The sequence below is a fragment of the Camarhynchus parvulus genome, chromosome 4 (assembly GCF_901933205.1).
Source record: "Camarhynchus parvulus chromosome 4, STF_HiC, whole genome shotgun sequence".
NCBI lineage: Eukaryota > Metazoa > Chordata > Aves > Passeriformes > Thraupidae > Camarhynchus > Camarhynchus parvulus.
Window position 1 is genome coordinate 15245843 of NC_044574.1, and position 27020 is coordinate 15272862.

At 39.9% G+C, this 27020-nt stretch overlaps 1 protein-coding gene across 1 annotated transcript in view; it reads left to right on the forward strand.

Annotated features, from left to right (window-relative positions):
* Positions 1 to 1462: 1462 nt before the first annotated feature.
* Positions 1463 to 27020, forward strand: part of CPEB2 (cytoplasmic polyadenylation element binding protein 2) — a 51780-nt gene continuing 26222 nt past the window's right edge. Inside the window, 5 exon segments of the mRNA XM_030946814.1 lie at positions 1463 to 1517; positions 1951 to 3355; positions 5976 to 6254; positions 16281 to 16371; positions 24392 to 24442. Of these exon segments, the coding sequence (XP_030802674.1) occupies positions 2183 to 3355; positions 5976 to 6254; positions 16281 to 16371; positions 24392 to 24442 (1594 nt within the window). The 5' untranslated portion in view covers positions 1463 to 1517; positions 1951 to 2182.

Below are 27020 nucleotides of genomic sequence, written 5' to 3' on the forward strand. Positions count from 1 at the left end.
CCTGCAAGATAGCACGGATTCTCCAGTATATATCCACACAGGTGGATCAGAGATGAACCACATCAGAGATGACTGGAAATGCTAAAACAATTTTTTCCCTTCTATGTTTTATATGCATATAGAAAATATGTTCATATTTAAGAAAAAACTATTGTTACACTGGGTCAGACCAAAGGTCCATGGGGCAGGAGGAATGAAGCTATCCGGTTGCTGACAGTGGGCATGGACAAATGCCTAGGGAAAAGTTCAACAGGTCAAGCACATAATGACACTTTCCCCAAGTACTCACACATTCAAGAGCCCTGTATGAATTCTCTCACTGCTGAGCTACAGCCTTCCCAGAGCACAGAGGCCGCTAGTTTTAGTCTTTTCAGGGACATATACATTGACATCAACCTTACGTCTGTACGTGCCAAACTGTTAATTTGTTTGCATTGAACAGCTGCCAAAAACTGTGCTTCCACTGCATGGAAAGGGTAAAACCCCACCTTTGATACTGGAATACCTCAGAAGCCACCACCCCGTGCCACCACACCCCAGCACGGGTTCCGCCCGAGCTCCCGTGCGTCTCTGAGGTGCCCAACAAACAAGGCTTATGGCAGGCCCCGTGTGCGTGGCGAGGAGGGGGTGACGAGCCCACGTTTCCGAGGGAGCTCTGGACGCGGCAGCGCCGCACGGCACAAGGACAGGGACAGTCCCGCACCCCGATCCCACAGGGACAGGGACAGCCCCGGACCCCGATCCCACAGGGACACGGGCACACGACGCACCCCAATCCCACATGGACACACGGCGCACCCCGATCCTACACGAGCGCACTCCCCAGCCGCGCTCGGGGGGCAGGCCCGGGCCGGGGCTGGGCGGGGCTTTGACACCCGACCCGTCTCGTGCCGCCGCGCTCGCGCTCCACCCGCTCCACCCCCCCCCTCCCCGCCCCGCCCCGCCCCGCCCCGCCCCGCCCCGCCCCGCCCCGCCCGTGGCGCGCGGTCGTGCGTCAATGCAAATGAGCGGCGCGCGAGCCGAAGGGGCGGGGCGATCCCCTCGGCCTCGCCCCCAGTGAGCGCCTGACGGGATCACGGGCGGCCGGAGAAAGCGGCGTCAGGGCTGCCCCTGCCCAGTCTGTTGGGATAAAAGCCGATCGCAGCCGCTGCCGCAAAACGAAATAAAATCTCTTTATTTCAGGTGTTTCTCGCTTGATGAGAGAAAGGTCATCAAAGCCCAGTGAGAACCTTCCTTGCGGAAGCGGCCCACAGGGCCGGCACCTCCCTTTGGCTGAAGTGGTAGCACCCACCCGGCCCGTCGGCGCCAGGGGGGCGGGCTCCCGGCCCGATGCATTATTCATGTCGGGGCAGGCCCACAGGCTCATTACCAGGGTCCGCCGGGCTGGGGCGGTGCCCGTGACGTCAGTGTGACGGATGTTCCGGCGCTCTTAAGGGCGCCGCGGCAGCTCCGAGCCGGCAGCGGGGCGGGGGCAGCCGGAGGCTCGCTGAGGAGACCGGGTCGCCTGCCCTGTGGAGGTACCGGCGGCCTCCCCTCCTTCCCTTCCCGCCAGTGCCAGGCCCGGGAATGCCCCGCTGTCCGCCTGCGTTGCGGTCTGGCGGCTGGGGGGGTCGGACGGAGGAGTTTCTGTCCAGGGGCAGTGACCTGTCCGGGCGAATTCCTGATCTAGTGGATCCCTGTGGGTGCGACTGCAGGCGGGAAGGGCCGCCTTACCGGGGGTCCCAGTAAACGAAAAGGAAGGAGAAATCTCCGATAAAAATGGGCTTGTATCAAAAAGCTGCAGTATTTTTAAAGCAGTAGAGTGGCGTTGGTGGGAAAGAAGAGAGCTTTATTCTATAAATAAGCTATTTTGGGACTTACATAGTGGTTTGCGATAGGCGGGTGTTTAAACTCTACCCCCGCCCCCCAACACTTCGCCACAAAGATTATTAATTATCTTTGTCTCTTTAGTGTGCCGAGGTGGGGGTTCACCTCTGCGCCGAGCCGGTGTCAGGGGAGCTACCGCAGACGGCCACCTCAGCCCCTGCCCACCGCCGGGTCCTTCCCTCCCCGGAGCGGCCGCAGCCGCCTCGCCTCATTCCTCCTGCCCCTGGCCGCCCGCTGTAGCCGGTTCGTCCGGCAGCCGGGTCGCCGCTGCCCTCCCTGTTTCCCCTCAGCCGTCGCTGCTGCGCATCATCAAAACATGCAGGATGAGCTGCTCCTGGGGGTGACACAGCAGCAGCAGCCAGGCTGCGAGAGGCTGGGCAGCAGCCCCGCGTCGGGACACCCCCCTCTCGGCCACCCCTCCTCTGACTTTAAACCCTGTCTCAGCCCCCACCAGGATTTAAACAAGAAGCAAGCGCAGCAACCACAGCCGCCGCCTCCTCAGCTGAGCCAGAAGAGGAAAGAGTTTAAGCAGCAGCTCAGCAGCCCAGCCCAGCTCGGCAGCAGCCACCCCCTGAATAACCACCACCCCCCAGACTATCATCACCACCCCCCTCAGCAGCAGCAGCAGCAGTTCAGCCACCCCACTGACAAGTACCAGCAGCAGGAGCACAGGCAACAGCAGCAGCTCCAGCTCCTCAGCGCTCAGCCCCCGGAGCCGCCGCGGACGGGGGATCACTCGCACCACCGGCCCGTCGGCCCCGCCGAGCACCAGGGCGGCGCGGACAGGGGGGGTTTGGAGCGGCTCGCCCCTTCCTGCCCGGGGGGATCGGCGTCCGCGGACCCCAATGTGGGGGTGGCCGCCGCCTCCTGCGTGAATCCGCCTTCGTCTCCTCATCTGCAGGCGAGAGCCAAGCTGCCCCTCATGGAGTCCCCCCCGAACAGCCACTTACTGGGCAGCCCCGGGAACCTCCTGCCCGGCGGGCTCGGCTCTGGCTTCAGCAGCCTGCAGAGCCCGGAGATCCCCAGCCCCCATCACCAGAGCGGGGGCGGCTCCTCCTCGGCGGCTTCCCCTCCTCCTCCGCCGCTGCCCGGCTTCGGCACCCCCTGGTCGGTGCAGACCTCGTCGCCGCCTCCGCAGCAGACGCAGCAGCCTCCGGTCTCCAGCGGCGGCGGCGGGCAAATCAGCGCGATGCCACCCCCGAGCCCGGAGTCCGAGACCAGCTTCTACCCGGGGATCCCGTCATCGATCAACCCCGCTTTCTTCCAGAGCTTCTCGCCGGTGTCTCCTCACAACCCCTGCGCCGGGCCCTTCAGCAGCCCCTTCTCGGCCGCCGCCCCCCCGCCGCCGCCGCAGATGAATTTACCTCAGCAGCAGCAGCAACAGCAGAACCGGAGATCCCCTGTGAGCCCCCAGCTCCAGCACCAACACCAGGCGGCGGCCGCCGCCGCCGCCTTCCTGCAGCAGAGAAACTCCTACAACCACCACCAGGTACCGGGCGGCGGCCGCGGCGGGGAGCCCCGGGGCGGGGAAGGGACGGAGGCTCTGCTGCCCTCGGTCGCCCGGCTACGGGAGCCGGGCGGCTTCGCTCTCGCCGTCGCCGGGCGAGGCTGCGCGGCGGTGACAGCCCGGCGGGACCGCGGCGGCAGGGCGGGGCCGGCCCGGCGGGAGGGAGGGCACCTGCGCCCCCCGCCCGGTGCGGCGCTGGGCGGCCGGAGGCGTCTGTGGACAGCAGGCGCCCCACTCCCGGCCGCTCTCCCCGCCCGTTCCGGGTGGCAGGTGCCGGGGTGGCTCTTCTTGCCCTCCTTGGTGCGCCGCCGCCTCCTTAGGGACGCCGGGGTTTTACTCGGGACGAGAAAAGAGGGTTTGCGCTTATATTAAAAAAAAAAGAGCTCAACCGCTCCTGTTGGTGTCTGGGAGTTCCGCCGTGAAAACGCCCCCCGTGTCCCCCCGAATCGCCCGCGGCGGGCGCGGTGTCCCCGTAACAATGAGTCTGACAGCTCCGGCCGGCGCCGCCCCCCCGGCAGCCCCTTCCCCAGCCGCGGGCCGGCCCTCGGGCGGACGGGCACAGGTCGTACAGAGGAGGGTCACATGCGAAAGTTGACACCGTGTTGCCTTTTCAGGGCTTTTGACTGACATTGCTTGAATGTGTATCTGAGGACAGCGCAGTGTTTCAAGTTTTGTAGCCGGTTTTAATCCGATTTTAATCGAGGGGTTTAACAATCCCGTGCTAAAATGGAAGTTTACGTTTCTTCCTGGAACAGAATATTATAAGAAATCAGTGAGAAGCAAATCCATGTTAATATTACCAGCTGTTGCATTAGAAGCCCGTTTTGCTTCAATAATTTGCTTATTTATGAAAGGGTGAACTTACACAGGCCTCATCTTAATTTTTTTTCATTCTAGTATTAAATCCAGTCAGATTTAATCAGTGGCGATTCATTTGTGTCAGAACTGGAATCTCACATTGTGTGCCTGTTGAAGAACTCATTACAATGCCTTATGATCAGGAGCTAGTTGTCCTTAACATTTATAATAACCTTCTTCAAACAAATTCCAAGCAATTCTCCAACAGTGAGCTGTACAGGAATTTTCTCCCACTTATAAGTTGTGGGTATATTTAAACAGTGCCATGACAGCATAGCTGGCAGTATTAGAGGCTTGTTAACATTTGGCATTATCTCTGAAGATTTGTTTCACAATAGAGTGCCTGCCTCTCCCAAAATTCCAACGCAACTATTCAAGTTTTACAACGTAATTATCTATAATTATATAGAATAGGATGTTTTCCTGATCACTTGACCAAGAATGGCTTTAGTGGTTTTTTGGTTTGTTTTCTGGGGGGTGAGGGTGGTGGAGGTGTTGTTACAATTTTATCTTTCTGTCTTCAGAAAGTTCTCTTTTACCTGATACATAACATATTGACATGCTTTAAATTTTTAAGTTATTAGAATGCAGGTTGAGGGTTGCTTGCAGCTAAGCTTAGAGATAAAAGTACTGTGTTTTCACTTCACAGAACTGAATTTAGAATCATCACGCACACCCCCACTGCATTTCTGTGTTTGAGGAAAAGCCTTTCCAAGAACAGTCAGATTTGAGACTAGTAAAGATAAATACTGTTCTTCACTATCAGTCATGCTCAGTGGATCCACCTCTTGGTAATATGACAACCACTATAGGTCACTTTTTAGCAGAAGTTTTATCTTACAAATAAAAACTTAATCCTTTAAAAATCATCTTTCTAAAAACTGCTTCCGTTTCATATTAGAGAATATAGTGCACTTAAAAGTGTATTTAGGAAGGTGTAAAGTACCTTAGATCTGGATAGGAGAAGAAATCATCAAAAAAAATTCTAGAGTACACCCTGCTGAATCCCACAGATTCATTACTCCAGAAATTACTCCATTCATTACTCCAGAAACATTTGAGCAATGGCTTCAGAATAATGCATTTTAATGGAAATGTTCAGATAGCTCCTTCAAACAGCTTCTCTGTGCAGTAGTCAGTGTTCTTTTTGCTCTTATATGGTAATACTGAGACAATGATATTCAAAATACTGGAGTGGGGGGAATTAAATCTGCCATTTGAATTTTAATTTTTAAATTTCTACTCACTGTAGTGAAATACTACTACTCAGTAGAAACAGAAATAGTATTTTAATAATAATTTTTAATTTATATATTTTAAATTCTTCTATTACTTTTGGAGAGATTTCGTCATATAATAACAAGTAATGTATGATAAAAATGGGTTTCAAGATTTTTTGAAAATTGGTTTTACACCCTGAAATTTTTCTTTTGCATAGCTTTAAAAATGCTACCAGTTGCTAAAATGATAATGATCATAAAAATTATAATCAAAATTGCCTGCACAAGTACTGCAGCATTTTTTGGGGAGACATATGGGGGAGAAGGAGTAACCTTTTTTTTTTAATAAAGCTGTGTTTTCTTCCTTACTTCAGTAGGTAATTTACATGTTATCGGAGGAGTGGTTTATAGAAATCTCTGTGTATTGCTTGCTTGGTGGTTGGTTGTTTTGGCATTTGGGTTTTTTTAAGCAGAAAATAATTTCAAGTATTTTCAGAATAATATAAATTAATCTTTCTTTTTAGCCTCTTCTGAAGCAGTCACCCTGGAGCAATCAGAGCAGCGGCTGGAGCACAGGAAATATATCCTGGGGAGGAATGCATGGCAGAGACCATCGTAGAACTGGAACCATGGGAATTCCAGGAACTATGAACCAGATCTCTCCTTTGAAGAAGCCCTTTTCTGGTAATGTCATAGCTCCTCCTAAATTTACTCGCTCTACTCCATCACTGACACCAAAATCGTGGATTGAAGATAATGTTTTCCGAACTGACACCAACAGTAATACTCTCCTTCCTTTGCAGGTAAGGATGGTATACCTGCTGTGTTCATGGTTTTGCATAGCATTTTTACTTCATTCATTTTAAATGAGAACTAAAAAGTGGTTGCAGTCCTGATACTTGGTTTGAAAATTGTGTTTCTGTATTATTTTTAGTCTTAAATTGCAATTAATCCCCATGTGTTGAGGGTGTTCAGCAATACATGATTCTTACAGTTGAATAAGAATATGGATTGTCAAAAAACATACAAGCTGTAGGCACTGATGAAGCAATAAAACATAGTATGTTTAATCCAGCAAGTATTTTCTGCCTATGGTGATGCTTATATTCTTAAAAATCCCTTTCAGCCTCAGGGTATTTTTTGTTTGCTTTGTCCTTCTACTTAGGCTTTCTTACTTTTGTAGATGGTTCTCAAGTCTTTGACATGTTCATCTTTTATTGGTATTCTAGGCTGATGTTTGCGTGTCAGCAAGATTTTTTCCTCCACATTGTAGCACCTTTTATGTTTTGTCTGGAGGCCCTGTGGTTTAGAAGTGTTAAATGGAAGGATGTATCTTAGAACTAAAGATCTGGATTCACCGTCTGAATTTTGCCAGTGACGTCTCATGTGACTTTAAGTCAGTTAACTCCATCCTCAGTAATCTCTTGGTAAAATGTTATTTTTCCCATTTTAGCCTATAATAATTGAGTTATTCCTTGTTAGCAGAGGCCTTTCATTTGTCATAATTGTGACCACATTTGAGCTGTATTTGCATGAATGGCTTTTGTAGCTGAAGTAGTGGCAAAAGGTGCTCCTTGGGACCAGATTACCCTTTAGAGTTCTGGGTTTTCATACCATTTTTCTGGTGAATTTGGCACAGGAGGCCATGTCCTGACTCCATCCAGGTGCACTTGATACTTGCAGTGTTTTTGAAGCTTACCTGATTTTTGGATGTGCCGAAGTTATACTGAAACACACATTTGGACCTGATACTGTCAAGACAGATTCCATTAAGTAGTCTTGCTAGCTGCAATATCGTAGTTGAATTATCTTTTGTGTGAGTAGGAAGATGGGGGGGGGGGAAATATGTGGTATTCTTCAGGAATTGTGTTCTCTTAAGGAAAACAGATTACAGATAGATGATGCTTTGCAGTGCAGGGCAGCAAAAATAGTAGAAAGTAAATACTGAAATCTGTCCCAAAGATTCCTGTAAATACAGGAATCTGTCCCTGTTAACCTAAGGAACAGATTTAAAAATATTAATGTCATCATACATTGCGACTGCTGCAGCATATACACTGGAATTCGTACATGGCTAAGTGAACGTATTTGCTCATCCAGTATGCCGTACAGGTCCATGTGACCAATACTTTGAATTTTCAGAAGCTTCTACAGCAGTTTTCCAATATTGATGAACTTGTTTTATGTCTAAAGAAGCGTCTTCTGCATTTAGGCTGTCATCTGAATAATTTGTGCCTAATAAGCTAGGAAAGAAATCCTTGCAGTTTAATTTTATAGTATCTTAATGTTTCTGTGTAAGGGTTGGTGGATTTTTTAAGGCCTAATGTCCAAGTAAGAAGTTGGGCATTCTTAATTGTTGGTTACACCTATGAGCACCAGACCACCAATTAAATAGGCCTGTTTGGCTGTATTTATGCTGTTGATCTGTCTATGCTTAAATCTCCCTGACATATATAAAGTCATAGTTGCAGAACACAGTAAAAATAAACCTCTTTGAAGGGTTGCAATGTTATCTGCTGCTATTGTGGAAACACTATATGTTTCCATAAATTATTTTGCTACACTGTCATGTTCTTATTTTTCAGTTAGTACACTATTGTTATATGATTAATTCCTTGTGATGACTGTTACATTTTGCAAGTCATAATGAAAAAGTTAAATGGAGCTTAGAGCTCGTGCTTCTTTTCATCAGGACTTGTTGGCAATTGCCATGCTGTCAAACACCCATCTTGCTGATTTGTACTGTGCTTGTCTCCTTCCATAAAAGGCTGCGGTATTTAGATTGAGAGTTCTTAAAGCTACAGTAGCAATTTCAGAAAATACTAAAAAAATAGTACAAATTAAATTTTGTGCTGTTTGGAAAGTCTAGCACAATAGTATTTACATGCACGTAGAAGGTACCTATCTCTTCCAAGCTTCCACAGAGCAAACACATCTTAGCGTGCGTGTTGGATACATACTACATCATTCACAGTTCAGCAGAATTCCTTTTTCTTTGGGCTAACTGCAGTAATAATTTTGTAGGGGAAGGGGACAAAGCACCACTCTTCCAAACTTTAGCTAGCTCAAAATTGGCAATTTGAAAACTGGCTTCAAAAAGCCAGTGCTTTCAGGGACCTTGTGTAATCTTCAACATTCAGCTACCATTTTTTAAAAATGCTGTATTTTTGTGAAATCCAGATAGTGTTTAGCACATTAGCTGCTCATCCATTTTCTGAAAAAAACACGTACCTCATGCAAATGTGATAAACCACAAAGGAATTATACGCGAATTCAAAGCTTTGCCCTTCCATCAAACTTCTTTATTTTTCGAAGTTTGCATTGCTCGGTGGGCTCCAGAATAGAACTGGCATCAGTTCTGATGAAAAAAAAGCATTTCTTGACATTAAACTAATATACCAGTGACAATGAATGTCATTACTGATAACTGAGTAAACTAATATGAGTATTGCTTGTAGGGATGAAAGCAGATTTTCTGTACTTTCTAGTTAAAACTGAAACATACCCAATATGAAGTTGAGTTCACAATGGCCACATTAGTTCCAGCAAAGCTGCTTTTGCTTGCAGAAGTTATGAAAGACATCTCTTAGGATTTTTTAAAAGTTCAGCAGTTTGCTTTGGTTTTAAGTAAAACATAATTAAACATCATGGCAACACTGATTTAAACATGAGCAAATTAAGCATATAGCCAAGTTTTTCTTATGTGCCTCACTGTTAGAAGCTTTTCTGCCTTTCTCAGGATTTGAATAAAAACTGCATCAAATACAATTCTTTCATAGAAATAAAACCTGTAGATGTAATTTTGTCTAAGTTCAGCCATCCTCCTTCCACCATTGTAGGTACTTCATATAGGGAAGTTGGCTTGCGCTTGAATCATTAAAGGGACAGTTAGAAATCTTGTCAAGTATTGGCACCCTACAAGTTAAGCATTTAATTGAGGGGCCTATTTCTCTCTCCTTAGAGAGAATCTAGGTTCCTTATTTAGATAATCTAATTCTCTAGAAGAACATACCTGCCACCAGTGACCTTATGCAGCCCCTGGGATTCCACTTTAGGCACTTACATTGCATTTCAGGAAGTCAGATGATATGAATAGTCTCTTTTATTCCCTGACCTAAAGTACAAAAAAAAGCCCTGGTTATAGGGTACAGAGCAGAAAATATATTTCTAGACTTTTATGCAAGTGTTTTTACCCAAAAAACACACTACAAGCATATCTGTGGTGAAAACCCAAGGACAGAGATCCTGTTTTGTATATCCACTTTTTTGATTTAAACTGCATGTATGACAAAAATGATTACCTATTCCAACTTTTTACTTTTTTTTTTGAGAATTGCAATTTCTGCTAACTCTATTTTGATTGCAAGCTTAGTTTTTCTTACTGTCTTGCAATAATTTTACTAAAACCTGTTAAAAATGTTTAATACTACATATCAGTGTTTGACTGCTTTCATTCTAGTGAAAACACTTCATTCCATGAACATGAATCTAATTTCTATGTCCCTTTTGAATTAAGGAAATACACCATGTTTCTGTGTGGTTTTCACCTTGCTTTGTCCTTCCTGTTTGTTCAGACAAACAGTGTGTAATGTTCATGGTCCTGAAAGCTGAGTGTTCTTATTCTGTGTTTAAACATAGCTCTCCAGCTGGGGATTGGTATGTGAGGCAGTATCTTGCACAAATGCAGATCATTCTGTTTCTTTTCCTATTTCTTTTTGAAATGTGCTCAAGTTTTCTAAGAAAGCAAATCACATGAAAAACAAAATGAGGTTTAATGTTGTGTCACAACAGGTGTTAGTTTTAGATATTTAGTTTAAGCAGCTGTCACATTTTTCTGCCTTAGAATCACTTCCATTTGGAAAACTTCAAATTTTCAATGTGATAATTCTAGTATCATTTCATACAGCTTAAGATTTTCAATGGCTAATCTAGATGATACACATACCAGTGAATATTAGGTAAAGAGCAAGTTGTTAAAGCTGAGTTCCTAATGCCATGTTTAGACTCGTAAATGTGGCCAATTTTTTCAAAAGTGTGGAGTGTTTGGCAGCTGGTGTTAAACTTGAAGGCTTTGAGATTATCTAGCTGCCGAGTTTTCTTGCTCTTCAGAGTAATGTAATTGTCCAACTGATCTATAAGCTAGGCTTTACCAGTTTGTTTTTACTGAGGCTATGCTGGAACAGAACAGTTTCAGGGTTTTTAATGTCGTGGATTGATTGCCTGGGCCTGATTTAAAATATCACACACAACCAGGTATTTATGTTTGAGGACCATACTGGGGATATCTCTAATTGGGGAAAGCCGTCTATGGCCGTGCTTTTAACTTCAGTATCACAACCTTTGAATAAAAAGTATTAGGTGCTGCACAGATTAGCCATTCAAAGCAATCAATTAGTGGGAAGTTTGTAGGTCTTACCATGCAAATGTTTTTATGACTTCATATGATATAAGACTTTCCTGCTGCTATTTAAATTTTCTTGAGTTATACAGCTCATTCTATCAATGCAATACAAAATCAGAGTTTGAAAAATTCAACAAAATATTTCACAGCCATGATAGTAAAGGAGTGAGTATATGATGGGTATCTTATCTCACCTTGTTCTCTGAGTTTAAATGAATGTGTTCTCATCTAAGATCCATCCAAAACTACATTTGCTATATGTGCTGATGTATTTGCACTTAAGTACTCAAGACTGTATAGGTATTTCTAGATGTGGGACAAGGGTGTGAGAAACTCAAAACTTGAATAACAACTTTCCTTTCAAATTTCTAAATGTCCCTTTAAATATTTCATTGAAACTCTTAACATACAAATTTTCTAGATTTGCGACATAAGTCAAGATTGCCAAGGCTATAATCATCTACATAGTCTGGTGTCTGGTTGTTTCCAGGTGATGAATACATATTCTTGAGTTGAAGTACTCCAGTATTGGGATTTTTTGTTCATTTTTAAATGTTTATGTAGCTGAGAAGTGGGTGTGTCTTTGCCACAGGACCTGTTCTTGGTGCATTTTAGGCTCAGTTAATTAGCTTATGTAGTTGATGGTGTCATTTTAACTTCAAACGCTTTGCTGTCACAAAAAGGTTGACCATTCACACATGTCTACCAGACATCTTTAGTTCATCTTTACCACTAATGACATTGTGCAAAGTAACCAAGCAATTTTGTGTGTCGACTTTAAGTCTTCCTCCTTGCTTTTTCATACAGCTAAAATTGTAGTTCCAATGGGTTTTCATATTTAATTTCTCATTTACACTACTTATGGTTTCAGCGAGGAGCTTATGATTGTAGTATATCCTCAGTAAAATGAGAATGACTTGAAATGTAGATCTTAGTAGAGGTATTTTAGAATATGTATGTAGAAATTGTTATTACTGCTAGCATTAACAATGAATGCTATATTCAGGTACTTTTAAAGTGTAAATACTTTATTACTAAATCACCTGTCACTTTCTAGTCTTAAAGCACATTTTTAGTCAGGGGTCAGATTTAAGGTGAAAAAAATGGAATTTGTTAATATTTTAGTTGGGGAAGCAGTTTTAAAAAGGCTTCTTTAATTTAGCTTTTAACAAACTCAGTTAATTCACCAATGTCAAAGTTGGAGTCCTTTTTGCAGCCAAGTAAGACCATGCTTGAAATGACTATAAACTTTATGACTTTTTTTCTTCAGCTTCTATCTCATGGTGCTACATTTCTTTAGAATGTGAAGAGACATGTAAAGATTGTTCCTTAAAGATACTACCATTTACAGATGTTAATACCTATGTTAGCATTCCAATTTTTTACTTCAAGTAGTCCCACAAATCAGTAGTTTAAATCATATTTCCAAAAAGTCAAAGATGTCAAACTTCTTAACTATGAAGCAGTGTTTGTGGTTCAAAATAAGCAAAATTATTCACCACTCAATAGCTTTGGTCCTTGTATTTGCTTCCTGAATAAGTGAATATATATAAGCTTAGAGATGTGACTGCAGTTTCTGCAAATGCTCAGACAGGATAATCTTTGCATAAATTGCATGGGTATATATAGAAGTCCTAAGCATAATGTGCCAAAAAAACCTATTTGTTCATGAGTTTAGTGCTGAAACTTGCTCTTCAGAGAAAACTGCCCTTCTCCCATTCACGCGTATTCAGATGCATGGCTTTTGGGGACTACTTCTCAAATGCATCTCTTTGGGTGTACTTTGCATGACATTATCAAAAGCTGCTTCTAACACTTGTATTCTGTGGGAAGGATACTTTGTGCTTTTCCTATTCCTAAACTAACATTTTCTGTAAACTTTCTTACATAGATGATTTTTTACTTAACCATATATAACTCAGTCTGCAGTCATGATTCTGATATGGGAAAGGTAGATCAAGCAGGACTCAAACATTTGGACAGTTAAAAGTAAAAAACTAGTCTGAGAATTTGTAGTGCTTGGGAGAAGTTAACCATCAGCTCTGAGGGGAAAAAAGGCTAGCATTTTGTTGTGACATTCCACTGAGATACCTTCTGACACAACAAGAGTTCACTTGCTCCTTAGCACAGGACTGATGAGCCACAGAGCTGAAGGAAATGAAAAATATTTAACGGGAATTCAACCTTGACAATTCTGGAGTCAGGATGATAGAAAGTGTGTATTAACATACATGCTTAGGTATGAGTGCCTTTGCACCACTGGTTATCTTTAGTTTTATTATTTCAACATGGTTGATAAGCAGTTATCTTCCAAAACAATCAGAAACTGTCTTTAAGACAACACGGAAATAGTTCTAATTTTTGGGACTACTTCCATGTTGTTTTAAAGGTAGGCCCATGTTGTTTTAGAAGATAACTGCTTATCAGTTATGTTGAAATAATGAAACTAAAGCTAATCCTAATTCTTGGGACTGTTTTCCCATGCATGGAGATCTGGAACAATCATGGTCTGTGATAGTGCTTTTCATGCTTGTCTTAAAAATCAACCAAAAGCGTAATGGAAGTTTTCTGATTCAGTAGTGCCTGCTGTGATGGAATTGTCCAGTTTTAACAGACCTTTCTAGAAAATACTGGCTGGTGTGTGACCTACATTACTGAAATACCTAAGTTCTGCTTTGAAATTAAAGCTTCCTATTAGCATAGATGATAACTGTTCTGTTGAAAGATATGATGTACATATTTGGGGAGCTCAAAGCAGTGTTGTAGCATTAGAAAGGTGAGCTGCACAAAGGTTTAGAATGAACCTTGTACCCAAAGAATTACTTATTCCTTTAGAGACAGTTAAATTTCAGGTAGTGTTGCTTTATAGTATGCAATTCATCAGTGTCATTTGGAATAGAGATGAAAATTTTGAAGCAGTGATTACCAAGATAGTACCCAGGCTCACAATTGGATAGTGTGATGCGTGGGCAGTGGGATAGCAGAATGCAATTCCCATATTTAAATTCGGCTGTACTGAAGTGTATTCACAATGTTTCTGTATTGTGTGGTATCTGCCCATTGTATGTTTCCACTGCCCAAAATTAGGTAATGCAATTCAAGGAAACAAACCACAAACTTTCTAAAATGGATGGGAAAAGCTTATTTTTCCTTCTGCTTCTAGCAGAGCAAGACCTTCTGCTTTATATACACAGAACTTTAAAAATAGAATGATGCAGGGGTGAAGTTGGAGTCATTGCATCATGTCACCCAGTAGAGCAGTTTACAAATAAATTGCAAGATCATGTTCCATGTTTTACTTTGCCATTCCTCTGTAAGATCTAGGACCCAGTAGCCCAGTTGTAGGAATTAACCATGGCTGAGCTGCCCACAGAGTGTCATTAAGTCTATAATAATGACCATTTCCCAGACAGCTATGTGTTACCTCAACACATATGTATGTAGCAGTGTTAAAATAAATAAGAAGATTTGTAATGAGCCTGTTACAAAGATGAAACACCATATACAGCTCAGTCTGGTTTTTACCAATACTAGTGTTTTTCCCTCATCAGCTACAAAAGTAGCAAAGCTTGTTTGGTCTTTACTCAGGGTTGGTTTTTGGAAGAGCTCTGACTACCTACCACTAGTGCTGTAAACTGAATTTAAGACTTCATTAACAATCCTGATGAGATACCTCCTGAATGCTAGGGGACAGTAGGGATCAGATCCAGCTTGGTCACTGCTCACACCTTCTATAGAAAGCAAGTTTGCTGTGGTAAGCAGGTTCTTTTCATTGTGCTGTTGAGAAACAAACCTGTAAGGGCATGGAAGCAGATTAGTCACTTCAGTTTCTTTTGGTGGTTCTCAGGGCAACTAAACTGAACAAAAGCCAGCCAGTCCCAAAATTAAGGTTGCTGTGAACTAAAATAGTGATGGTGGCTTGTTGGCAATCAAACCAGGTTGAAGATTGCCTCATGAAGTGTCAGTGGCATTTGGTCTGAGATGTGGCCAGAGACAAGAGAAACCTACATTTTTAATTTATCATTACAATTGTCAGTGTTCCAATATTAATTTGATCAGATACTTTATTTTTTAACAGATTGTTTACCCAACAGGAGCCCATTACTCTTAATAGTTGTTTGAGATAGAGAGAGGTGGGAAAAAAAGGCTTCTTCCTCTTCATCCCAACATTGACTAAACTTTTTAAGACACGAAACTCTGGTTTCATCATGGCAAAGCTGATCAGAAGTCATAGTGTGTGATTCATAGAAAACTTCTGTTCCAAAGCTTACTTTTTTTACTCCTCTAATGTGAAGAATACCTGTTTGCTGAGGGATGTAGTTTGAAATGAATCTGTGGTTCTGCTGAACTGTCATGGAAGGTCACAGTGAATGTGGGATACACCTTCTGTCCCTGTTATATACATACTAATGCATGGCTGCATCTTTAGGGGATTTCACCAGTCCTGGGATGTATATTCATCCTACTCTGCTGAATTACTAGAGTGAAGACCACAGTAAAATTAAGGCACAATTGTAGGATTTAAGTGCAGTACAGTCTAGGCAGAAGCCTTGAAAGTAGAAGAGATTGTAGGTTTACACAAACTGTTTTCAGTTTCTAAAAGGTATCCCAGAAAGACCAAAGAATTTAGGAGTCATCTTTTTTCTGTGTCTGTAACTTGGGTGTATTGGAAAACATGGGAGAAAATGTCTTGGGTAAAACAAAATCAGTGAAAACATACTCAGTTCATTGCAATAACTTTTATTACTGTCAGTGAAAGTTTTTGTAACGACAGTACGGTAACTTTCTAATAATCATACATAAAATAAATTGTTCTCTATGAGGCTGATAATCTATTAGTAAGATTTGTGGCATTTTCTTTTCATAGTTTAGCTTTAATTTTCCACCCTTTAACCATCAAGGGCTGACAATTTGTAACTCAAATCTTCGCGTACAAAGGCCCTGAAGCCAGCAAGCATGGCCTCTGGCAGGGGCTGGTGGCCAAGCACCAAGAAAATGCTGTCTGTTATGTGACATGACTGTCCTTGTCCTGTAGTTCCTCACCTTCCTCACTATTATGCATGAAATGAAATTGAACTCTTACAGACACTAGTTTCCTTCATTAATCAGCTTTTGCATAACTGTGCTGTGGATCACTAGAACTGATTCAAGCAGTTTTGAAGGAAACAGGCATTCACAGGCTGTCAAATGCATACACAGCATTTGTTCACACTGCATCATCACACAGAGTTCTTCACACTGCATCTCTAGTTTATATTTGGATGCTGTTAAAATTACAGTTAATAAAATTAGATCTTACTTGGTATCATTGTCCATCTTCAGTGTCTGAGTGGGCAGCTGTTAGAAGGAACTTGTGTTTTCCTTTCAAGTTTTTTGTTAAAAACTACAGAATTTGTATACCAATACTAAGGCTTTTGTTTTCTTTTAGGATCGAAATAGAATGTATGACAGTCTGAATATGCACTCTTTGGAAAACTCCCTTATTGACATTATGAGAGCAGAGCATGATCCACTTAAAGGTATGTTATTATGCTGAGTAAAGAAAAAAGGGTTGTCCATTCTGCATATTTGAATGAATACTGATTGTTAATTTAGATTCTAAGTTCATATTAAAGTGGAATATTTTTTTCACACAGGTGAAAAGTCAATCTTAAGCTGTCTTTTACTGAAAACATTGTTTCACAGTCACTTAAAACAAACCACTCCAAGTGCTGCCATGTAATTTTCCCTTTCTCTACAGTGAAAGTTGAAAAAAAACCTAAGTCAATTGATAAAATCAGGATTTTTCCTTTAAAATATTTTTTCAAATCTACTGGAGGATACTGATGCATCCAAATCTGAAGAAGTCCAGAAATACAGTTACCTTTAGAATGCTGGTTCCTCTTACAGTCCTGAGCTGTTTAAATCATTTGGCCACAGCAGGGAGCATATAGCTAGTATATGTGGGCTTCCATTGTAACTCCTGTTTTCACTGTGCATTAACTCACTCTTGTGAATTCTGTTCTTCCATACTTTCTCAGGTAGCATTTACTATTGACTATCGGGGCAGGGAGCACAAACAGTTTCACTTGGGCTGATCAGATGTTACTTCATTTGTGGTGTTCTAATTAGATAAACACAATCTGATTTTAAAATTATCCAAGACTTTAGGCTTGCTTTGTAGAAATTAAATCTCTGTATTGAAGCAATAGAAAAAAAAACAGGTTTTTTTTCAGCATTATTTACTCCCATCCAGTCTCCATTTCTAGAGGTTTCTATACTTACTGTATATTGCATTAGTGCAGAAAAGCCTGTTGTTCTCCTAATTTGAAGGACACCTTGCTAGTCTGCTCATGATTCTTTTAAGATCTGTGTAATTACTTGGAAGACCTGTAGCATTGAGATAGCATTTAATGGTATTTTAAGATTTAAAATAGTTAGCCTAAAGTTTGGAGTTTTTTCCCTAGCTGAAAACCTCTACAAAGCATCTTTAAGTATCCAGCATTTACTTAAACTGTTAATTTTCCTCGACTTTAAAGTAAGTGGAAGCCAAAATTAAATTTTCTTAGATGTTTTTAAATCTGATCTCTTCTTTGTTATGGCCCAGAGAGAATTAATTCCATTTTAGCAATTTTATTCGAGTCCATTACTAAACTCAGTTTCTGTCTATCCTACACGTTTGTAAAACATTAGGTAAAACAAAAGGTTTGAAGCCTGTAAACAGCTAGCCCAGTGGTGACTGCTGTGTGCTAAAAGCATGCATATCTCTTCAAGGCTGAAGTGACCAGGTGTGTCATTCCTCTTCCAGAGGATTCCTGTTTCTAATTGCCACACTCAGGTGGTTACTACTTCTTTCCTTGTCTGAAAGCTGCTGTTAGGCATAAAGCTAGAGAGTGCAGATCTTCTGCCATTGGCACCTCTCACATTCCTGAAGATGAAAATCACTGTTTCTTCTTTCTGTACATGCTGACATGACAAATGGAATTCGTTGCTTGGTTCCCCCTGCCATGTCACTGTTTTAATTTTATGTCTGTAATGCAGAAGAGATTTCAGAGGCACAGTGAGCACAGAAGATACTAATTTTTATTTTTAGTAATCTCTTTGTATTTCATTATGTTACGACAGATTAAAATAATGTATTTCCAATAATAATTTTCCAAGGAGAGTAATGGAAGAAAAAGCTTTAAGACTTGAAAGTTAATTTGGTTCATCCGTAGATACCTTGAAAAACTCAGTAGTTTCCATCTGTGCTTTTTAGGGACATGAGAATATGGTGTCAGTCTACAGTTAAGAGATTTTATTTTTTTTTAACAGTTAAACAGCTATGTTCTTGCAGTGAAAATTCTGCTAAGTTTTATGTTTGAACTAAAACAGATGGAAGCCATAGATAGTGATAAACTCAAAGGAAATCAATTTTTCTGTTCGAGTGCCAGAGAACAATGCACATGCCAACTGAATTTAAATAGAGTAATTGTGTGCTGCTATTTAAGTTGATGGATAAGATATTTTTTCTCCGTGGATGTGAGTTCAGCTGAAACCGCTATGTTATTAACAATAAGGCATGAGAAATGTTCTTTACAGACTGAAAATGGTAGGAGGAGACATTGTGGTGTATTGGCCTTTTAGTTCTTCTCTACTGTCTTCTGATTTTTTTTCACCATTAATGGGAATTTCTGTAATTTCTGAGCAACTTTAACTTCTTTTTTTTTTTCTTTTCTCTGCCAGACATGAAACTGTAATTTGGTTATACCAGTCTCTCTGGCTTTGCACCACAGAAAATCTTAACATTTACTTAAAACTCCATCATATTTGCTTGCAGAATGCACAGGATTAAGAATATTATTATTATTTGTTGCTCTTATTAATATACAACATATTTTGTTGCAACTAAAGGGTATTTTGTAACTAGAGAATATTTTTATGACAAGTTTTCAAGTAAATATAAGCACACTAAAACAATGCATCTTTTATGTCTGATCACAGGAGTAAAATGAAAGTCCCTGGAATTTTAAGCACGTGTTTCAGATTTAGCTGCTTACAATATCTGGACTATGACTAAGCATCTTGTCTCAAATTTTGCTCAATGCAGAGCAGACAGTCTGTGTACTAGCTCATAGCTTCAAGTTTTGCATGTCAAGATCCATTTTAGGAGCAAGTCAAATTTCACCAGTTTTGCTTTCGTGAACTTGAAAAAAAATTATTTCAAATATGATTCACTGAAAGCTAAGTTTATGCCTGACAGAAAATTGTTTATAGATGACTAGTTTTGGCTTTGCTTAGACAAAGCCTTGTCATTACAACACATATGATCAAAAGAAAAGTAATTTTTAGCTTTCAATAAGATACTTTCGAGGTGGAGTAATAGGGAGAAGATGTTTGGCTTTACTAGTCATTGCAGCAGAAATGCTGATCATATTAAAACTAATCTTTCCCATGCATAATTTCCCTTTCTTGAAATGCATTTCATAACAATACCTTAAGTAATGTTTAAGATTATCCCATCCATTCAATTCCAGTGAAATAAAAACTGAAGTTAAATTAATTCATTTTTATATCATTGGTCTTAAATACCCTTTTTATTCTTCTAATAGTTCTTAAAACAATTGAGAGAAAAATTAAAATGATAGCCTGACACATAGAGGTATTGCTAGTATAACTCTTCAGACATACCACTTGTGTACCTGGTTTTCTTTTTTCCACTTCTGCTCCCCCAAATATCAATGTATTTTGCTGTCAAGAAGCAGGAAAGACAGGATCTTTGGGCTGGAAAAGATTATAGAGAAAGCTTAGAAGCAGTTGTTACATTTTCTATGCAATATATATTACTGTTGAGGAGACTGATTTAATGGGATTCTAATATTACCTGCTGTTTAAAACATCTTTCCAGTAAAGATTGTGGCACAAAGAGCATTGTCTTTCTTTCAAAGGCATTTGTTCTATATTTTATGTTATGAAGCTCTAAAGTTTAAACCTGCACAGTTTCTTCCTAGAGTAATTCAAATTGTGCCAAGAAAAGAATTTCTGAGGCTGGAAAAAAATATAGAGGAAAAATTCTCTCCCTTGTCACATAAAAGGCTTTGAAATCTTACATACACATTGTTACTTCTTTCTTTTTTAGAAATTTTTTCTGATAAAAGAATATATTTGAGACTTGATAAACTGATTTGTCTGAATACATGGATTATCAGAGACAGCTCATTTGGCCTCGTGACTTGCACAGTTCATAGGCAAGCACTGGGAAATGCAGTCTCTGGGCTCTCTGTAACTAGGTGTTGGCCAAACATGGGTTTGTGCTGTTGTCTTAACTACACTGGTTCCAAAACTGTGCTTTCTGAAACTGCTGTCATCCTCAGCCATTCTCTCTTACTGGGAAATGCTTGACTTGGAAGCTTTTTCTGTTCTACTCAGGAGATCTCTTGGAAAAAAAAAGGAAAAGGATAAGGAGTTTTTGATTCTCAGTCTCTTCATACAACAAACTAAGACTTTTTTTAAAAAGGGGGAGAGTAGATATGAAGTATCGAACTTGGGAATCTGTGAGTCAGTAATGTTTTAATATATGGGGATTCCTTTAACAGTTCAGTTAAATAGGAATAAAAACTATGCATTTCTAAAAGTAGATTTGAGTTTGCCTTAAAATAAAAAGTGAGTATGCCAAAAAGAAGTTTACAAAAATTTATATTTCCTTTGCCCCATCAGTAACATGAGATTACAGAAATGTTGGTAAAACTGAGTTTGTTACTCTTTCCTCATGTTTGGATTAGCAAGACTCTTAATTTGATTCAGTGGCTATAATGGCCCGCCAAAACTTACTTGAAGCTTTTAATTTTTTTTTCTGTCCTTACAGAAGAATGCATTGAGAAATATGTGTGAGGCAGTCAGTGCCATTAATATTAATTACATTTAGGTAAGGAAGAGGAGGCTAGATTTGATAGAACTCTAGTTGTATAAGGAGTGTCAGGCATACCTGCTGCTTCTTGGCAATGCTAGTTTCAATTTAGCCATGATACATGAGAATTATTAATTAGCAGTAGCATGGTGAAGTTGCAAGTTCAGGTTTGCATAGAGAGTTTGTGTAACATTATGATCTTTGATACAAAATGGTAATATTAGGCACTTTATTTGTTCCAGATAGTAGGAGGTTACAAATTTTGGATCTGTAGACAAGTTCTGTAGAGAGGTAGTAAATTAATTTCCTAACATTTTTCAGGAGTGGACTAAGTCTACTGTTTAAATCTTAGATATTTTCTAACTAATTGGTAGCTGACTTTAAACTAGTCAATCATCTTTATTGTTAAAACTACCTTTTTAAGCAGGTGGAGACCACTGGAACTGCTAAAAGACCATTGAATGGTTTGTACAGTTCTAGATTACTGACACTGAAACAGCATGGGATTAGATAGGATTTGTGCCTTGTTCTTAAAATGGTATCTGTTTTTTAATGCATCAAACAACATACAGTGAAAATAGCCAGCTAGAAAGATGTATGTGATAGAAGCAAAGTAAATTGTTAAAAGATGGTGCTCCCATCTTCTGTATTCTACATACTGATATTTTAAGTGAGGTTTAAATAGTAAATGTCCATTTAACTAGAATAACCTGTTCAAAAATGCTGTGGTCTGAGCTCTGTATAATACTGAGGTGTATAAAACTGATCTTGAACCCAATTCTACGTGTGAAATGTTCTGAATTTATATATGTCATGAAATTCAGGTGGACAGCCTAGAAAACTGTTCATTTTACTTCAACAGATTAAGCTGACAAATAAGAACCTAAACTAACATTATAAATAAGTAGCAGTGATTGCATTTTGAAAAAGTAAGCAAACATTCTATGTTTAAAATGTTCTTAAAGTTGTATGTCCAAGTGGTAGACCAGGTAACAAATACAGGGGTTTAGTTCGCGAGAATGCAGTAAAGTGTGATTTCATTGAAAGAACCATGTAGAGCAAACTTAGAAGTATCAATACAGCAGTGTACTGAGTATTGTGTTAGTTATTTTCCTTTCTAACCTTGAAATCATTCATTGTGTGAGTTAGCAAATTCATCTCCCCCGCAATGAGATGGGGTTTTGGGCTGCCGTAGTGGGCCGAGCTGCCTGGTGCAGTCCTTTGCTTCCACTCAGTGAGAAGTCCTTCATTATTTCAGCTTGGCATATGTGTTTCAAATGCAGCTTATTAGTGAAGCTATAAAGGAAAAAAGCAAAAGAATGCAAAAGCAGAATTGCATAAACCTAGAATTTACTATTTTTTAGAAGTTTTCCTCCCCAAATGTTGACACTGGTGAGTTTCTCTCTCCTACTAGGCCTTCAACCTGACTTCTGTTTATGTAATCATTGCAGGAAAAAAAAACCTATCCTTTGTCTCTCTTGCTAAATAGGAAAAGAGGATAAATTCAGACAGGGAGAAAGACTGTCACCACAGAGTCAAGGAAGTTTGAGATATGTCTCACAATTTCATTTGTTTTTCTCGATAAATACAGCATTCTGATTTGCAGATAATACTGTTGCAAGTGTTTCTATAGCAATGTATATAAACATGATATGACAGTGATCTTCTGAAATTCTTGCTGTTAGACAAATGAATGTTAGCCTTGATAACAGAAGAAACCTAACATAACAGCAGAAACCTAAGTATAGCAAAGTAAGTTAAACACCAGCCTGAGCTGTGGCAGCTCCCAGACTGCAATTTAAAGATGCCTTTTTCCTGATTCTTTGCCTATTTTACCAGCATGCATTGCTAGAAGGGTGGAATTTTTATAGTTCAAAGAAACATTAGATATAGTTGTAGATGTTCAGTATAACAGAAGAAGTATATTAAAACTGGACACTTTGAAGACAAGAAACATAGAGACAGAGGCTCCTATGAAGGTTTTTGTGTTTAGTGTTTTGTTTAGCCTGCTCAAAGATTCTGTTGAAGTTAGAGAAGACAGCAGAGTCTTTCTGGGTGGAATTCATCTGCCCTTCTCCAGGAGCCTGCTCTAGCTTTTCAGTGCTTCCAAATTCAACAGCAAATTGTTCTTACCTAATCTGCAGGTGTTCTGATACCATCCATTCTTACAATAATAAAATCTATGGGACAACAAATAGTTCACAGCTGTATAAAAATCTTTTTTTTCCACAATGCCTGTAAATAATAAGGCTGAACAAAATTTCCTAAATTATCTTAATCTTGCTATTTTGAAGTTTTACATTTCAGAGTTTGCAATGTGTATATTTTCAAATTATTTTTTGGCAGAAAATTACCATGTTGGTTTCTTAAAGGAGAAGAGGAAAACGTAAACCCTATTATTTACGGATTTACAACAAAAATATTTTTTATTTAACCCCAAAGGTGTCCCTTGGGACTCAGAACTACTTAAAGACATTTCTAGTCTTACTGCTAAGCTCGTGGGTTTTCCAGCAGTAGAGGACCAAACAGAATATGATAAGAATTCCTTGACAGCTTTAATATATAGCTTGCTGATTTGGTTTTCTTTCTTCCCCCCTGGGGTTTCTTTTTCTTGCAAGCCATCTGCATATATACGACCCTTTAAAATGTGTGAGTTCTACATGCCCATTGCTTCCACACTGGGTTCTTCTTAATGCCTCTACAAGCATTCCCATTTCCTTCAGAAGATTTAGATGTTTAAGTCACAGTATTCATATATAATGTTCTTCAGATTAAAAGCAAGCAAATATATTTGAATAGCAGGATAGATGCAATGCAGTTTTTTGCACATTCAACCACAGTTTTTTCAAACACAGCAGTTATTGTAAATGTCTTTCTAGGTCAGTGTGCACTACTGGTATATTTGCAGCTTCCTGTAAAAAGAAAAAGTCTCCTTTAATAAAAAGGAATTTGCAGTGAACAGACTCTTCAGCTGTGTATTTGAAACCATTCATTTAAGTACTGAAGTATAACGTGCCACTGGTGTAGTAAAATGCAATTCTTGAAAAATTCTAATGTCATGATAAAAGGTTTACATGTAATTTTTTATTCTGTCTAAAATGCTGAAAATTTTATCTAAAATAGTCTTTAATTTTGTTGAATCTGTATATAAGCAACTGCTCTAATGTTGCTAGACTTACTGAAAAATATTACATACCAGGGTTATATGAAATACACCAAGATGCAGTCATAAATCAGTTAATAAAATTTGCATGCCTTATTTCTTACTAACATGATTTTTCTTAAATTGCTTCAGTAGAGAAGCATTAAGTTGTAGAAATGCCACTCTGTTAAGCAACGTGCATAGTGCAGTTATTCACAGTCACTGTGAAAGAGGAGACTAAAGCAGTCAGCACTATTTCTGGGTGTCATGAAACAAAAAGTGGCTTTATCCTATTGGAGCTGATCCCAAAGTACACTGCAGATCTTATGACCAGAGAATTAAGGTTAAGAAGTCTGTTCTTGTCAGCTTTAACTTGGGTCAAGGGTATTGTTGGTTAATGTGCTTGGAGTTAAATATTAGCTCTTTATTTCCCTTAGGCAAATTCTAAACAGTGATTTTTCATTATTTTTTCTAGCATAATAGCTAAAACCTCTGCATTTGTTTTGTTCTTTGGTTTTTGTTTTGTTTTAAGGTCGCTTGAGTTATCCACATCCGGGGACTGACAATCTTCTGATGTTAAATGGTAAGTTCTAATCTTATAACAGTTTCTAATTATCTCTAGCTTAGTTTAAATCTGACATGTTGGTATAAAATTATACTATGCTATTCTGTTACTGAATTACTTGCCTCTGGTCTTCAACCCTGATGGGACTGTTGCCATTTCTTGGAGTTGAATAGCAAGAGCTAATCTTGCAACAGACTTTCATTATATCTAGCTTATTGGAAATCTGAAATGCTCATAATGATGCACTATTCTGTTTTGTTCTCAAGCAATCCAGGGGTATGTTTTCCCAAGAGCTGTAGGAAACCTATTATACTGAAACAGGAATTAGAAAAATAAGAATGCCAGAAACACATGTTTTTCTATATTGAGTAAATAAAGAGTGAACTAGACACTTTGCATTACACTCATGTGAAATAACATTTTATTTTTGCTGGGGTTTTTGAAAGTGGCTTTTGTCAAGCACGTGTCTACCCATGAAATATGCTGAAGTTAGAGTTCATGTTCATGTTCCTTTCCCAGTAGGTCAGACTTCATGAACATCTGCTACTCAGTGAAGGCATGAACTTTAGCCTTTGTTCAAGGCTAAAGAAGGAAGCACAGCTTGGTAATCCATCTAAGTCAATAATAAATCAGGGGTTTTGCACATAAGTGTTTTCTGCATTGGGAAAAATTAGAGCTGTAGTGCCACAGCTTCTCTAGATTAGAAGACATGGAAGCTGATGTACACAAAGTACACACTTTTGTCAGTCACTTGATGAGTCTAAGTGTTAACAGTAAAGATCTCTTAATAAAGAAATGGCCGGAACACATTCGTTGCTGTTTGAAATTATATGGAGGGTTGTTTTTTTGTTGTTAGGTTTTGGTGGTTTTTTTTTAATTGCCTTACCCATTCTGCACAGTCATTTACACTTGTGCAAATGGATAAAAAATGCAAGGAAATATCTATTTTGCCTGCATAACACTGAGCAAATGTTTAAAATTGTTTAAAATTTTAAGGAAACTAAGATTTACCTTTATACCCAGTAAAGGAAAATACTGCACAATGGCCATTTGAAGAAGTAGATCCTTTGGTATTGAATAGATAACTTTAAGATAATGAAGTATCTTGGAAAGAAAAAACAGGTACTTAACTATAGAAATAAAATCAGCGTTCAGCCAACGCTGTATTGATTCCTCTACACTGAATATCATTGTGCTTGATGTCACAATATTTACAACATTTTACTTTCTGTATTTAACTGCAGCTTTAAGACCTGTTCTGCAAACTGGTTTGTTCAGGTAGTATATGTGCAATTGGCATTATCTGCTGCTGTACAAGGAAGTGTTAGATGGGAAGGTATGCAGAGAAACTGAAGTATTTCAGTGAGGTAGCTGTAAGAGATTAATATTTTAATTTGTTTAATTTTACTTAGAATGGTGAACTTCTCTTTTTAGAGTTTTGCATGCTAAAAAAGCACATGGGAGCTATTGTTACTCTATGGAATATCTAGGAAAGAAGGAGTTTTTTGTTATCATGAGCACTGGAGAAATACAGTGGTACCAGTCTATCCTAAAATCTGAGCACAAAGCTAGAACATGCACTGAAAAATATCTTGCTTTTAATGCTTATGTGGTTTCTCTTGTACTTAGAAAGGTAGCACTTAGTGTGACTGCTGTCCTCTTTAAAAGCTGCAATATTATTTTCAGCCTTCAGTAAGTGAGATAAAAATAACAGTTTAAGTATCTAAAAGGTGCTGCAACACATAATTTTTTAAATTATGCCCTTTAGAATTGAGTTCAGTGCCTTGTTGTGTCTCTACCGCATAGCTGGAGTCTGATGTAGCTGTTGGTGCAGGCCAGGGCAGTCAGGAATGCTCTTCAGAGCCCCTGCAGGTTGGCATGTCTTAACTGCAGCTTCTTGCAGCTCAGGAACAGAAGCACTGGAAACAGCTTTTGGGGAGCTCCAGCTGCTCAGACTCTGCACAACCTTTCTTTCTTAGCAAGAATTGAGGGACTTCCTCCAAATGTGCAGTAATGAGAATTATGGTTTGAACACCTGTTGATGAACTTGTAAACTTCCATTTCCTTCTCCACTTAAGTGGGTTCAAGCCAACATTTCCCTCTGTCCCTGTAACTGGTGCCTTGGGGGAAGATTTGGGAAAAGAAGAGTTGGTAATTCAAAGACTCCTCATTTGTCCCTTAATTTCTCAGTAAGTACTGTAGTAGCTATGAGGAGGAGCAGGAATACCAGCCCTTCATGAAAGCAAATCACAAATATTTTTCAACACCCTCTGCCCATTTTTGCACGCACTAATACTTAACACTGACCCTCTCTGGATTTTAGTGAGATTAACTGTAGTGGACTGGTATCTCTGGATTCCAGAAAGGTTCTAACATGACCCAAGCTGAAATTGTGCAGCCCTTTTAAGACTAAGCACTTCTAGATAATACTTTTTTTGGGTAGTTTTTCCACTTCTTAAATGATAGATTTTTCCACCTCATTTAAAATGTACTTACTGAACTGTACCTAATATTAATATTTACAGTTTTCATTATTTAAATTAATGAAATGAACTAAAGGAAACCTGATTTATGTATTTTAATAAATTATGTATAA